The sequence below is a fragment of the Podarcis tiliguerta genome (genome assembly GCF_965153285.1).
Source record: "Podarcis tiliguerta genome assembly, chromosome: 5".
NCBI classification, from domain to species: domain Eukaryota; kingdom Metazoa; phylum Chordata; class Lepidosauria; order Squamata; family Lacertidae; genus Podarcis; species Podarcis tiliguerta.
This window is the reverse complement of record NC_139538.1, coordinates 70,001,656-70,017,453: the sequence shown is the minus strand read 5'-3', so window position 1 is coordinate 70,017,453 and position 15,798 is coordinate 70,001,656. Positions and strand designations below refer to the sequence as shown.

Below are 15,798 nucleotides of genomic sequence, written 5' to 3'. Positions count from 1 at the left end.
AATTAAGAGGCGTGTCTCAAACTGATTTTATTCCATCCATGTTTACCGCCCTCTTCTTACATACTTATAGTCAACAGGCAGAAGTATCTGATCTTTTTCTCTTGATGTTTTAGTGCCTGCTTAGCACCTTAAATATTATGAATTCAACAGCTCTGCCATGAATGTAAGTTACCTGTAACAATTCAAAGTTGAAGGTTGACAAGGTGAAAAATAATCAACGGGAGCTCAGTGTCTCGACATGAATTCTACAAGCAGCAGAGCTTTATTCAGCATATTGTTGATATGACAATACCTTAGACCTTTTAGACATTCTGCATCTGTTCATTCACAAGATTGTTGTGAACAGAAAAGATACTTCTAGCAAAGGAGCTTTGAAATGCTTTCCCCCCCAAGACCTGATAGAGAAAATACATCGCTTCAAACAGGCTTGCAGTTATAAAGCTGATCAGTTGGGCATTGCTCACAGTTATTAGAAAACTATTGGTTAAGTTAAAAAAAAAATCTAAAACACCCACTGTGAACTTGCAGCTGCAAGAAATGATGTTAATCCTATTCAAAAATACTACTTTATTTATATGTTTTGGGGCACAATATTGTAACAAGAGGTTAACAGAACAATTCTACACATACCTACTCAGAAGTAAGCCGCACTGAGTTCAAGGAGGCCTACTCTCATGTAAGTGTGGGATTATGGCCTAAACTATTGTTACCAGTTTGGAGCTCACAAATCACACCTTGAACAATCAGATATCAACCCACAGCCTCACCAGTATCATGGTTATTGTTTCATTTTGCCTCACTGAAGCTTGAAGCATTTAGGCCAGGCTTCCTTGCTACAATCTACAAATCCACTTCTCCCCCTGCATGCCACGGAAGATGGAGACACAGAATCTCTGTGTCATCAAGCAACCACAGATTGTTTAGTGACAATCAGTTGACAAAATTATTGCATGCCAAAGTGGCGTGTGGTTGCTCAATATTGGAGTCATTTTGTTTTTATGTTACACACCTTTTTGACCTGCCTCACTGTATCTCAAGTTAGCCTTAAAATAAATAAGTGTATGACCTGATGAACACATGCAGTAGAATGAACAGTAATATTTTACAGACTTTAAGTGGAGAATATAGCAAGTGAGGGTAAACTAGCACATCAGAAAGAAAGGGGATTGGGATTATTTTCTATTTCCAAGTGGAATCTTTAACACAAAACAGCACCCAAAATGTGAATCCCTATCTGCAGTCTCGAGTGGTCCAGGCAACTCTGTCACCTCAATCTTTCAGTGCCATCTGATAATTTATCATTTTTTATTTAGATACAAAAGCATTTTAATGTATAAGATGCCTAACAACTTGATAGAATATTGATTCTGTAATGGGCACAGGGCTTGGTAGGGGAAATGAAAGAAACATCACCAGGGCAGGGGGTCTAGTAAACACCAGCCCAGATATTGGAAATTGCAAGTTGTTTTAAACTGCTTTTAATGTTGTGTTTTGTGCAACCCACCCTGGGACTTTAGGGTGAAAGGTGGGTAATAAATGAAATCATCTTCATCATACTCAGGCTGTGTGCACACTCCTATTTAGCCTGCATCCAGCACAGTCCCACCACAGGTTTGGGAAGAAGTGTAAACACACTAGCCACAATCCATATCTATCCTGTCTGCACTTTATTGGGAAAAACTGCATTTTGATGCATTTCCACCAAATCAGCTTCAAACCGATTTGAGAAAAAGAACAATCTAGCTGCATTTTAAACTGGTAATGTGTACACAACCTCAGACTGAAAAGACGTGGGTGCAACACAAACAGGCACATTTATTCAGGTTTAGGCTGCCATCTGCATGGCTACAAGCAAGCTGTTCAGCAATGTACTCCAATCACTTCTTGTTATTTCCAGCATGGAGGCACATATTTTAATTACATAAAGCAGCAGCATCCTGTAAAATTCTCATCTGTCTTGAGAGATGCAGTGTTAAATGTCTCCTCACTAACAGTTGCAAATGAAATATGGGCAATGTCGTGTCTAGCATTTAAAGCCAGATTGTGTAATATTTTGTCTGGTTTCCAAATGGAGGTGTAACAACGTGCAGACTTAAGAAGATATGGGGCCATATGTTACTTCTGCTTCGGCAAGAAGAAGGGCAGCAAAAATCTGACTAAAGTGGGCTCTCCAGGGATACAAAATAAGCCAACTGTTAACAGTGGAATGCTTACCTTTCCTCCCGCTCTTCAGAAGATTCTTAGTGAAGGCTCCTGGGGGAGTGAGCTGTATACGCTATGACTGAACAGCCCACACCTGGGAAGTCTGAAGGAAAAACTGCTTTTCCTGTTTAGCCTTGGAGGAATTCACACTGTATGTTTTACTGAACCTTCCAATATTAAAAGCATTGATTGATCCTGCCCTAAATAAGGGTGATCAATAATAAGCGCCCATAAGTAGTCTCAAAAAGCCTAAGTATATGAATTAGTGTGAGAGAGATTGAAGATTAGGGGTTAGGAGGGGCAGAGAACAACTATTGTTAACTTGCAATTTGTGTTAACAGAATACTTTGTATGAAAATAAAGCAAACAAACAAGAAAATCACATTGAAAACAAGGGGATGGAAAATTGTAGCAGAAGGGGATGGGGAGGAAGAGTCTTGACAGACTCTAGGGTTGTACGCTATCTCACTGTATAGGCCGGGAGCCAGCGCTGTCCGCAGACACTTCCGGGTCACGTGGCCAGCGTGACAAGCTGCATCTGGCGAGCCAGCGCAGCACACGGAACGCCTTTTACCTTCCCGCTGGTAAGCGGTCCCTAATTATCTACCTGCACCCGGGGGTGCTTTCGAACTGCTAGGTTGGCAGGCGCTGGGACCGAACGACGGGAGTGCATCCCGCCGTGGGGATTCGAACCGCTGACCATGCGATCGGCAAGTCCTAGGCGCTGAGGTTTTACCCACAGCGCCACCCGCATCCTGTAGCAATAGATAACAACTGTAGCAATAGATAACAATAAATAAATAAACCAAACCACTACCAATACAAAAGGGGAAAAAATGCTTTTGTGTTTTGGTGTTTCAAGGTGAATGGATGTATTGTTTATAAACCAAAAAAGATTGAACATACATACATACATACATACAGGTTTTGCACGTCTGCAGCACAAAGTGACAAATTATAAATCAAGGACTTTGACACAGACCGACAAGATGGACATCTACAGTTCTGTTAAATCCTTTCATTCTGAAGGGTAAAGGCAACCAACAGTAATTCATGGGACAAATATGAGTATGTATACCACCATTTCTTGCTCACTGAGTTCTCAAATAATATAATAAAGGCATAATAATAAAATGACAATATTAACATAAATAGCAAGCAGCGGATGATTTCTAAGGACAAAAACCGGCTTTGGACTGCAATCCTATACAAAGATATCTGGGAGTAAATTTCATTGAACCTAATAGATTTTACTTCAGAGTAGACATGCATTGGATTGCATTTCAGTCAGTTCTTTAAAAGCCCTGCCTATCTCTGTCACAGCAAAATATGCCTCCTCCTAAAAGCAAATTTGAAGACAGGCTGCTTAGTTAGACTTCCTACGGTTTTCCTTCCCTATCCTTGGCACATTCATTTCATTTAGCAACACACCATCAGAGATGTCACATTATGCTGACTGGGAAGATATGGTAAGATCTGCTTTCAGCTATATAACATACACAAAAATGATCTGGCAGGAAAAGGAGAGGAACTTGTACCTCCCTTATGAATTAACTAGATAACCACAGGGAAGCCCAGCTCCCACCTTGACAGGCTATAATAATCCCATGCCATTTTCATAAGCATCATTATTATTACCTTGTTCATGTATAGCAGAGTTAAAGAAATGTGTCACTATGTTAACATCCCATTCTCTGCTACTATATATGGAAAGGATCAGACCAAAGTCCCAGCTAGTCCAGCATCCTGTTCTCTCAATGATGCCTTTGGGAAGCCCACAAGCAGGTCAATGAGCACAACAATACTCTACCCATTCATATTCCCCAGCAACTGATGTTCAGAGGTATACTACTTCCAATTATGTAGAAAATTCCTAGCTTATGTAGAGTCCTTAACATCCAACTTCTCCTTCTGATGTTTCCAGTTAATATTTTACTGCTTTACTGCTTCACTTTACTGTTTGCTTCATCTCTTGAAGTGAAATTATTCATAATAATTATAGCTTTACACCAGACGGTACAGAACTAAAGCATTCTCCTTGAAAAGGGCTTCCCTGCTACTTTTGCTTTACTTTATTAGGCATTACCTTTGAACACATAACAATTCTTGGACTTTCTTTAATTGTTAATTGAGGTCTATTGCTTAAGGACTTGTCCCAAACAGGAATCCTGATATTGAGACTGTATTCTATACTAATTTCATGTGTTTTGATTGGCTCATGTTTTAAATGATTTGTTACATTCCTGCCACTGTCATTCTTAGCTTCATAGTTGATGATAGTGTTATTATTTAGGATATCACATAATTATTTTTATAAATGAACAGTGATTAAAATAAAAATAAAAAATATATACTACCCTTCATCCACAGATCACAGTTATGAAAACACATAACTTAATATAAAAAAAATGTTCGAATGAAAATTGCAGTTGCATTTAAATCGAGCACCACACTCTACTCCATGCTTCACCTCTGCACTTAGTCCGCTCTATCTCCTCAACCCTCAATCCAAGAAAACAAAGTTTTTCATAAACAGAAATCATGGATTCTGGTTCATAAATTTTCATGAGTAAACAGATATGGATCGCTATTCATACACAGTACACTATAGAAATTTTACTCCCAATAAGCATTTTGGATTCATTGCACAGGAGAAGAAAAGATAAAATCAACAAGATTCCTGCTTCTTATCTAATGAAAAAGAATATACATATCTCTAATGGGATTTAGTATTCAATTTTAAAGCTAGCTTTATTTATAACTTACAGTCTGACGACACAGACTTCTCAATGTGCCTACTTTTTAGGCACTATAAGTTAACCACGCTGTCTGGTCTTACCATTTCATATGTATTCCATCAGAAACAGACGGTTCTATAGATATATGTTTTTCAAAAGTTCTAAATTATATTTTGGAATGCCAAGAATATGAGGATCCTTACATTCCAGGTGGTTTCTTTATTACAGATCACAAAAACCCTACAAACATAGTTTATATGACTAATAACAAACTCCTGCACTACATCCTATAATGTGGACTGAATGTGTGACAATTTTTATAACCCTTAATTCTAGGACAACATACTTTGCAAAATTAACGTTTCCTTAATATACACAAACAAAGCACAATCCATATATGCATCTTAGTGGTAAATGATGACATAAATCAGAATGTATTTGTTTTAAAAAACAACAACAGTAATAAAGTTTTCAAGGTGTTCATCTTAACACAACTTGCTAGGAAGAAAAATCCAATAATTTTGTTCTAGCCAGTAGTAGGAGAAATGTTATTTGGGCTACCACTAACTCAGGATTCTTCCAGACTATTTCTATTTCCAGGTGGGATTCAATCACATACTTGCAAATTCAGGATGCATAATTATTGGGAGGTCTTGCACAACAAACCCACTTCGCCAAAAGATCACATATTTTGCAAAGGGGCATGAAAATACACAGGAAGGTGTGGAATGATACTTGCTTTGACCTCCCCTACAAACATATCAGAATGAATGCTCACTAAATAGCGGTCATCTAATCTCCCTGCAAACAAATCAGAATTAACACTCAATAAACAGGTCATTGCCCTCAGTGATAGAACATATGCTTGCAACATAACAACAATAATTTTTATTTATTACTTATACCCTGCCCATCTGACTGGGTTGCCCCAGCCACTCTGGCTGGCTCCCAACTTAATAAAAACACAGTGATGTATGTAGGAGGTCACAGACGGAGCCTCTACATCACTGTTAAAGGCTCCGGTAGCAAAGCTGGAAAAATCCTTGCCATGAAGCGCATTTTGAATGTGCAAATGAGTGGGGTGAACAGGAAACAGACAGTGGAGGCTAGTCCGTTAGATGGCTGGAGCACTATCCCAGTAACTTCCATCAGCTCTCACCTGCCTGCCTTATTATTTACAACCAGTCAAAGGAGTAGCCCTGCCTGTTAGCTTCATCTTCCCCAGTCTCAATGTTGCCCCTGTAGAACTCTGCAAGGATGTGGACAAAACTAAAATTAGTTGTTTCTGCCTGTCATTGGTTCTGCCTCCTCTTATTGCTGCTTCCAGTGAGCTCCAGCCACCACAGTCCCAATCCCTGAGTTTCTCCATCTTGTCCAAAACAATGCTTAATATGTTCCCCTCTGAGAGGAGCCATGGCTTCTGTAATGTTAATAAAATTCTCACATACCAACACAGTTGAGAACACAGCTGATGTTGATTTGCAACATGCTGAGGCCACAGCTTCCACTGTGATGAAATGAGCTGTTGTCTTCTATTAGGAAACACATACTGAAATGAAACATATGTACTGAAGGGATGTTATCATAATGGCCTTGGAATACAGGAAGTAAAACATGTGGCCCAAGAGATCTCATTTACTAAGATATGCCAAACTTTGGAGCTTTACAGGGAATATTGGAAGTTAGAATGTTCAGTTAGTGCTCCCAAATGAAAGACTATTCAGTGATAATTAAACCAAGTGAAATAGCTTTCAAAACACTTAATCCTTCATTAAGCTCCTCTTGCCTACAGCAGGCATTAGTCTCATGAAAACTATTACTTGACCCACTTTGTCCCACAAATGAAGAACCTAACCCTCCCTTGGGGCACAAAAATTGTGTAGTATAATGTGAAAAAAGGAAAGCAGCATTACTACAGCAAAGAAGTATAGAACCTCTTCCATCCATCTAGATTCCATCCATTTCTAGAGTTCCACTCCTGTCTCATCAGCTCCCTCACCAGGATAAGCACCATGGTGAGACCACTACATTGGCGCGGCCGTACTTTTGCAAAATATGCAGTCAGTTAAATCCTGAAGGCTATGCTTTAGCAAGGTGGATGATGCCTGAACAATGCACAAGTATGCCCAGCATATCAGCTGATACCACTAAACAAAAGGATAAAGCTGTCTGTGAATGTAAATTTATAACATTTAAACGGGAATGGTGGCATCGGCAGATGACTTTATGACTGGAAATACTACATAGGTTTCTTTGCTTATTGCATTTATATTCTGTTTGTCTTCCACAGCCTGTATGTCAGAAAGGGGAAACCTGTGGTCCTCCAGGCACTTCCGGACTACATCTCCAGTCATCCTGTACTGTCTGGAGCTGGTGGAGGTTGGAATCCAACAACATCTGGAGGGCCACAGGATCTCCACTCTTGCTGTGTGGGATTCCCAGCTGTTCCCCCACCATCCAGGCACTGAGTTGACTTTGATCTCCTTAGATTTTGCAAGGTTGTTGTATGATATGCGTCCCCACCATGTCCTGGGAAATGATGCAACGCTTATTATGAAGATTCATGTTAATAAGAGCTGTTGAAGACAGAGGTACTTTATTTGTATGGGAGCCACTTCAAGACTATAGCTCACTGACTTTCTTGAATCATCTGTATGATGTTGAGAAAGTGGATGGGGGGAGTTTTTCTCCTCTCATAATAGGAGAAGCCAGGGCCATACAATGAAGGTGAATTGAGATTCAGGACAGACAAAAGGAAGTGCTTCTTCACATAGCACATACTTAAGCCATGTAATTTGCTATATTGACGGCTTTAAAAGGGTGTGTGTGATACTTTTCATCATTGAATTTGTCTAATCAATGCCTATTAGTTACAGTGGCTATATATTAGTTCTAGTATCAGAGGTCGTATCCTCTGAATACCACCTGCTGGCGCATCCAAGCATGAAGGAGCTATTGCTCTCATCTCCTGCTTGTTTCCATAGGCATCTACTTGGCCAGTGTGGGAACATGATGCTGGACTAGGTGACCCTCTTGTCTAATCCCACAGGGCTCTTATGTTCTTATTGATAGTTATTTGTGTTGTAGGCACAGTCACTATTCTATGGCTGATTCCTGCTTGTTGGAGCACCTGAGTCTGGTTTATGAGTCTTTCTGTTGGTAGTTTGGTATCACAGAACGGCACTAGATATTGGTCCCTTCAACATCTATGAAGGTGAAGCTACTAGGAACTTCTTCCCTTACCCTAATGGGTCACCCATATCTCTAGCATTAGAACCAAAATCACATTTCATACATTTATTCAGCTCTTTTTTAGAATCAGTGAGCTTCTTTGTTCACATATAATGAAGTATCACAACTTTTTGTCATTCTCTGATTTATATTTTAGTTTTCAAAAAAAAAAATCTCAGTTCCTTTGCTTGCCATTTCAGCAACACAGCTTGGTCTCATAAAAGGTCATTATCTGCTGCCACAAAAAGCTTACATATATCATATGTCAAATGAAAGTATTTCATAATGTGGGGGTGGATAGTGAGACAAGAGTTTCTCAACTAATTAGCAGCTAGAGGTCTCCGACTCTTCCTTTATAGCCAAAGGAGACCATTCTCTTTCGTCGCTAAGTGACGTACTCTTCATTTGCTTGTTGAATGGCTGGACTTGTTTTTCAGCAATTTTTTCTTTGAGAAGACTCTGTAGGTGGGTTTTGCTTACTGCTTAGGATCAAACTAGCTGAGTAACTCTGGAGTTTTTTCTACTTTCTGATTTATCTGGTGTGTGCAACTTGAGTCATTTGGGATAGTTCACCTGATTTCTTCTTATGCTCTGCTTAAAGATGCTGATCTGAGTTGGGGGAGAGGAGATGCTTGGATTTGGCACTGGGCTTGGCGATGCTTAGCATTTATATAGCATTTCTTTAGTGTTCAAACTGCTTCACATACATTATTTTCACAAGCCTCCCCCCCAAAAAAATGTGAGGTAAGTCAGTAATTCAAACGTATGGCTGCTGGAGAGGGAGTGCTGAGGCTGAGAGAACTGAGGTTTGCCCAAGGCCTTCTAGCGATGAGGTAAGATTTGAGCCAATAACCGTCTAGCTCACAGCATAACCTTAAGCATATTCACTCTCTTCCTGAGTTAAATGAGATTTTCACTGGAATTATTCTATCAAATGCTGGAGTAGCATAGCCATTACTATACCCCACCAGCATTTGTTAGAAGAATTCCAGAGTTACGATTCTATACTTTTTAACAGTTCCTAATTCAAGGCCTCACAGTCTGATACATCTCACATGATTGTTATGACAACTAATAAAAAAATAAAGACTTGCCTCTTAGCTGAGCTTTTTGACAGGGTAGCTAAAAGACACATTATGCATTGTGTATTTGTTTAAGGCCAAGCTTCCTCATTATAGGCATTCTTACACTGTAGCACTCTATAGGTATTCATCATCACTTTCACCTACTCCTTTTCACAAACAACCATGCTAATATAATATATACAAAGTTTTTTAATTGCTATAAGCCACTTTGAGTGGCGCATGGACTCTAGAAGTCTTTATTAAATAGAATGGTAACTATGAAATGAGACATGACAGGAGAGCTGTGATCATCCTCCTCCTGCTGTTGTTCTTTTCTGATAAAGATTAATAGCAGCCACCACACAAGGAGTGTGTGATGCAATGAGGACCATGGTATTTGGAAAGCGAAGTTAACCCTACCCCCTATCTAATTTTCCTAATGAAAAATTATTTGTCCCATCAGGCAAACAGCAATTGCAGTGGAGGGGATGATTACTATTATGAGAACAGTCCAGGGGGAAAATATTTGGGGGGAAATGGAATAAAATAATATATATAGGAATAAAAGAAAAAAGTATTTCTGGCTGTAACAATGGTAAAAATGTATTAATTTGAAAACTGTATTAAGTGGTTCATGGATTGGTGAAACATTTGTGTAATTGATGTATTCAAACAATCTATTACAGATTAATGATGATGAAATACCATTAGCTGAAATAAATTAAGTCTGGCTAAACTACCATTAGTCTTTGTGGGAGATGACTACATTTATGAAAGAAATGTCCACATTTTACCACTGGGGGATAATATTTGTGGGATAATAGATTTAGAGACCAAGTAGTCTACAATGGAGTATCAAATCGATAATGAAATTAAAAATAGATGGGAGGGAGAGAGACGGCTTGGTTTTTTTCCTAGTTAATAGTTCTTTTATCTGAAAAACAGATATTTAATAGATAGCATAGAATGTGGAGGGGAAACAGAAAAAAATAAACCTTCTCCCAGGCATCACAATTCTATTCGAATCTCCCCCACCTCCGTTCTGTAGCTGCTAATGAAGCTGTAAAAATAATAATCAGAAAATGCAATCATGGTCTTCCAATATTACATCTAGTTTAGTGCTCAACTGCTTCTTTACTAACTACTTTTCATATTTATTTCCACCTCTAGATACCTTTATCTATGAACGTGTCAACATTTCTTGCATATGACCAGCCTACAATAAGTTACTGTGGTGTACACCATGAACTTCTTGCTCATAAGCCCTATGAATCTAATGCACAGGAAGAAACAATGGAAACACACTTAGAGACTGATTTGGATCTGAGCACAATCACAACGGTAGCACGAAATCAGTGATACATTCAGTGGCCTGAAATACAGCCAAGGGTTGCCACCATATTTTTTTTCACATGAAGGATGAAATGAAGATTTCTTCAGTAATGGATTCCAAAATTCCTGTTCTGTTGAAATTTACACATTCAGATACAGATTGTTTGATGTCTACAATTTATAATTAGCTAAGTTGTGCAGTATTTTTTGACTTTAAAAACAGAGTACAATCCTTAAAATAAATCTTTTTTCAAAACTCATCCTACCTACCTGTAAAAAACAAAACTGTACAGATCTAATGTATTTTTTCATATTGTAAAGTTTCAATATACTGAGATGTACTGGTATGTACAGGACCATGATTTAATTACATTTTACTTTGCAAATTTCAGTTTCTAAAATTTTAAATTAACAAAAGTTTTATCTTGTGTTATATTCAGAGTTTCTCAGTTTTGTAGAAACTGTTTTGTTACTGCTTTTGTGCCCAGAAAGAAAACTTCACTCTGAAATTCTGTGCTGTGCAAAATCTGCACAACTGTTATCACACTGACTGTGCAGGAAATTCTATCTATTTGTTCCAGAAATAATCCATTAACCAAATGGAGGGGTGGATTGTACAAGATTACAGAGACAATGTTTTTTTTTTCCTATTAAAAAAAGAATCAAAGTTTTTTTAAAACAGTTCTCAGAATTAACTGTTGCCTTGTATTGCAGCCTGGTTTGTAAAGCAATGAAATGTAATGATAAAGAGGGATATTTTATCAATGCATCTGTGAATGAATGACTCATTGTCCTATTCCTTCATGTAGTACTGCATCAAAAAACAGAGAAACACACCACAGAGAATAAGAGCATTGATGACAAAGGAAGTAACCACAGCAACAAAGTTACATTCAGCTAATGGCTGACCAGGATGCAGTTTTAGTTAGTTTCTAAGTAATTCAGATAAAGCAACCAGGTAGCCATGACAATTAGATGTATTTTAATTCTTCAAGTATTCAATCAGTACAAGCACCAGCAGTATGCTTTTATGGCTGTTTCATCCTGAAAATTAGCCAATAAGCCAATTCCCTGGTTTTACAATTAAAAATAAGTTTTGGGATGCATAGTACAATGCATATAAAAAGTTATCTAAAGAGGCCTGAATGTTGGCTTTTGGAAATGCCATTTGGACATAACAAATTACAGATATCCTTTTGGGGATAGGGTTCAGTCATGTTGCCCTTTTTAGGGGTTATCTCTGACTGAATGAAGAGGTAGTAAATTAATCCTCCAAACAGTTGTCAAGGGCACAGATCCTTATTTGGCACAGCCACAGAAATGGATTCTAAGGGCAGGTTCACACATTACCTAGCCTCCTACCCTTCCCACATGCATATTTGCACCTTTGTACGTATTCTGCAACATGCATATAACCTGAATGTTCCATGCACAGGCTCATTTGCTTTTAGATTTGATTGACATCATCTGACACACACACACAGCTGTGGCCAAGTGGGAAAGATTATATGAATTGGAACTAAATATGGATGTGCCCTTTACACGCAGAACCCGCATTATCTCATTGCCTAACAAGTGTGATAGGAGGCATTTATGCAGCCACCATCCAACCTTCTTGCAGTTGGATCCTACTTTAAGCTAATGCAGAAACCAGCCCCCAGTTTGGATCTGTGCTCATGATTGCCTACAGGTTACAGCTACTTTACCTCCATATTCAGTTAAAGATGACAAAAATAAGTCAGACAAAAAGAAAGCCCCTGAAACCATAATGAGATTATCTCCCTCTCCTCTATATTTACAGATAACTTAATAAGGAAAGATATTGACCAAAAAGTAAGAAATGTTTTATTGTATCACAGAACCAATTATAGAGAAAGATCTCTAAATAATATTTAAATATTTAAGATGTCTAAAATCTGAATAAATTGGTCATGAATTCTAGCTGTTCATACAGAACCTACTGATTGCCACCCAATTACTGGTTTTTGAGAAGGAAATCTTCATATTTTAGCTTCCATAATGCTAACAATACTGGGCTATAGCAACAGAGGTTACAGTACAATTACTTTAAAAATATGGAAGGTTACATAAGTTAAAAGATTCATCCTCTGGGGTTCTGACTAGGGATAAGTATTCAGGATTACCTGGGTTTTCCAAAAGGTTAGGGCAAAACGTTTCATACAGTAGTAACAAATATCTTCTTTTTATATATAAATAAAGAGAAATTATTTAACCACAAATCTATTTTTTTCAATACTTCTCCCAAATATTTTACAGTAACTTCATGAAAGAAAATTAAAAACTATGAAATCCACCATTTGTATAAAGCAACTATTATTGGGGGAAAATTACCTTCGGAATATTGTTAAAAAGAAATATGGGAATACAAAATGTCAAAAAAGAGTACACTGTATTATTTATTTAGCATCCTAGATTTTGTAACATATTTTGCATAAATTATTTGCTATTCAAAATATTTTATTTGTCATTTTTAAAATTCATCCTAACTTTCATAAGCTTTTCAGTTTCTGGTTTCTTTATTATATTGGCATAATGATTCTTGGATTTCAGATCTTCATTTAATAATCTGGGCCAGAGCCATGACGTTTGAAAATGGATTTAGCTACTTGCAGTGGGTGGTAAAAAGAGGTGGGGGGAAACTGTATTCACATGTACTGCATGAGAAAAAACATTTCCAGACCTTGACTACTTTAGGTATGTAGTTTAAGTATGGAATTAATTTATCTGATTGTGATGGGTTTCAGTTTAGAGGAAATCTCAGTGTTCTCAAATTATGAGTCTGGTAACAAAAAATACAAGTTCAGTAACAAACCAATATAATATTATGTTCTTTCCTCACTGTTGGCTCATGAAGACCACTTCATATGTTACTACAGCATATGTCACTAGCTACTAAAAACAGAACTGTGTGGATGCCTTTCTATGACTATGAGGGGGTATGTTGGCATGGTTAAAACTGCTGCACCTATGTGTTTCTATGCACTTCACATAAGGAAAGGCCTCCATGTTCAATATTATTACTAGCTACCATGCTGAGCCTCAAACAACTTATAAAGTCAGCCTTCATATGGCTTCACACTTACACTCCTCAGATGTTTGTTAGGGCTGAATGGGTGCACAATATGATGGGGGAAGAAGCAGAACTGTAATAGAAAGCTCCTCCACATACCTAGATGTGATGATTAAAACATGTAGAGATCCCTATGCATAGACATAATGCTTTCCACAGATGTTCCAAAGAGTGAGCATTGGTTTGGAGAGGAATTTGCCTCTATACTGGTGCTCCCCATCTGCAATATGTTAACTTGGCTCTACTATAACATCTAAAAAGAGCTTAGGTGGCCTTTGGAAAGCCTCTTGCCTCTCAAGAGCACCAAACCAAATGAGGACATGAAAGGGGTTGGTTTGTAGAGCAATTATGTGAGGTACTCATCCAGCCTTATTGAGGAGGAAATAAAGGTAAAGGTAAAGGTACCCCTGACCATTAGGTCCAGTCACGGACGACTCTGGGGTTGCGCGCTCATCTTGCTCTATAGGCCAATGGAACCGGTGTTTGTCCGCAGACAGCTTCTAGGTCATGTGGCCAGCATGACTAAGCAGCTTCTGGCGAACCAGAGCAGCGCACGGAAACACCGTTTACCTTCCCGCCAGAGCGGTACCTATTTATCTACTTGCACTTTGACGTGCTTTCAAAGTGCTAGGTTGGCAGGAGCAGGGACCGAGCAACGGGAGCTCACCCCGTCATGGGGATTTGAACCGCTGACCTTATGATCAGCAAGCCCTGATCAGGTTTAGACCACAGCACCACCCGCGTCCCATGAGGCGGAAATAGGAGTGCCCATTTTCTCTTACCACAAAGAAGCCTTGTATTTCCTGTTAGCTAAATGAAAAGCTCTCTTTTTCTTGAAGAAAGAATTATTATCTGTTTGTACCATGGCAGCAAAATAAGCATATACCCGTATTTTTCGCCCTATAAGACGCACCTGACCATAAGACGCACCTAGTTTTTAGAGGAGAAAAAAAAGAAACAAGAAAGCAATGCAAAGCCTCTTGAGCGAAGAGGCAGGAGCGCTTCCACCTCACTCAAGAGGCTTTGTGTGGCTATCCCAGAAGCCAGAAGAGCAAGAGGGATCAGTGCGCACCAATCCCTCTTGCTATTCTGGCTTCAGCTAAAGCAATGCAAAGCCTCTTGAGCGAAAAGACAGGAACTGCACGCTCTGTCCCTTCCCCCACCTCCTGCAAAAGCCAGCAAGACCCACACGCTCTTTAAAGGGAGCGCGGCTCTTGCTGGCTTTTGCGGGAAGTGGGGGAAGGGACACAGCACGGCTAAGCCAGAAGCTAGAACAGCGAGAGGGAGCGCAGTGATCCCTCTCGCTGTTCTGGCTTCTGGGATAGCTGCGCAGCCTGCATTCGCTCAATAAGACGCACACACATTTCCCCTTACTTTTTAGGAGGGAAAAAGTGCGTTTTATAGAGTGAAAAATACGGTACTGAATACAGAATTTTTGCTGCTCCTCTTGCTGTTGGCATCCGTCTGCCTTGGGAGACAATGGATAATCAAGCACCTGACAGGCCACAATATAACGCTGGTGGGTGGGTGTCATTTGCTTGCTGGGATTAAGCTATGCAGAAGCTTCAGCTGGCTTTCATAATGCTGGACACATTTCATATTTGTAGCCCAGTAATTACCTTCAAATAACTAGTTATATTATTTCATTTTATCATACAATGTGCAATAATCAAATAATTGGGAACTCAGTTTATTAATGGAAATTTTCAGTAGCTGTTAAATTAATGAAAACGTTCAAAACCATCAGCCTCTTCTCTTCTGGAAGGATGACTGATAGCTGTAGATACTACACCCACCTGCATGCTGTTCATTCTAATGTGATCACTGTTGATAGTTCATAAGCAATGAGCCAAGATTAGAAGGGCCATCTGCACAATGGATCCTTTCAGGTTCCTTCTTCCAAAAATAGCAGAGAAAGCATGGGGAAACCCAGGATACATGCAGATGTGTTTGTGCTCTGGATCCCAGTGTACATGGCATGCAGTAATTAAATATTCAGGTAGGTAGCCGTGTTGGTCTGATGCAGTCAAAATAAAAATAAATAAAAATAAAAAAAATCCAGTAGCACCTTATATACCAACTAGGCTTGTTCTGGTATCAGCTTTTGTGTGCATGCACACTTCTTCAGATATTAAATAAT

The 15,798-nt window shown here is 38.9% G+C and overlaps 2 protein-coding genes across 13 annotated transcripts in view; one reads left to right on the top strand and one right to left on the bottom strand.

The window, feature by feature from the left end:
• Window positions 1-13,041, top strand: part of LRRTM3 (leucine rich repeat transmembrane neuronal 3) — a 96,648-nt gene extending 83,607 nt beyond the window's left edge. Inside the window, exon 3 of the mRNA XM_083440077.1 lies at window positions 10,406-13,041. Coding sequence (XP_083296203.1) covers window positions 10,406-10,594 — 189 coding nt within the window. The 3' untranslated portion in view covers window positions 10,595-13,041. The remainder of the gene's footprint in view (window positions 1-10,405) is intronic.
• The window catches only part of CTNNA3 (catenin alpha 3), a 528,228-nt gene that overhangs the window by 377,489 nt on the left and 134,941 nt on the right, over window positions 1-15,798 (bottom strand). The gene's annotated exons all lie outside the window — the stretch shown is intronic.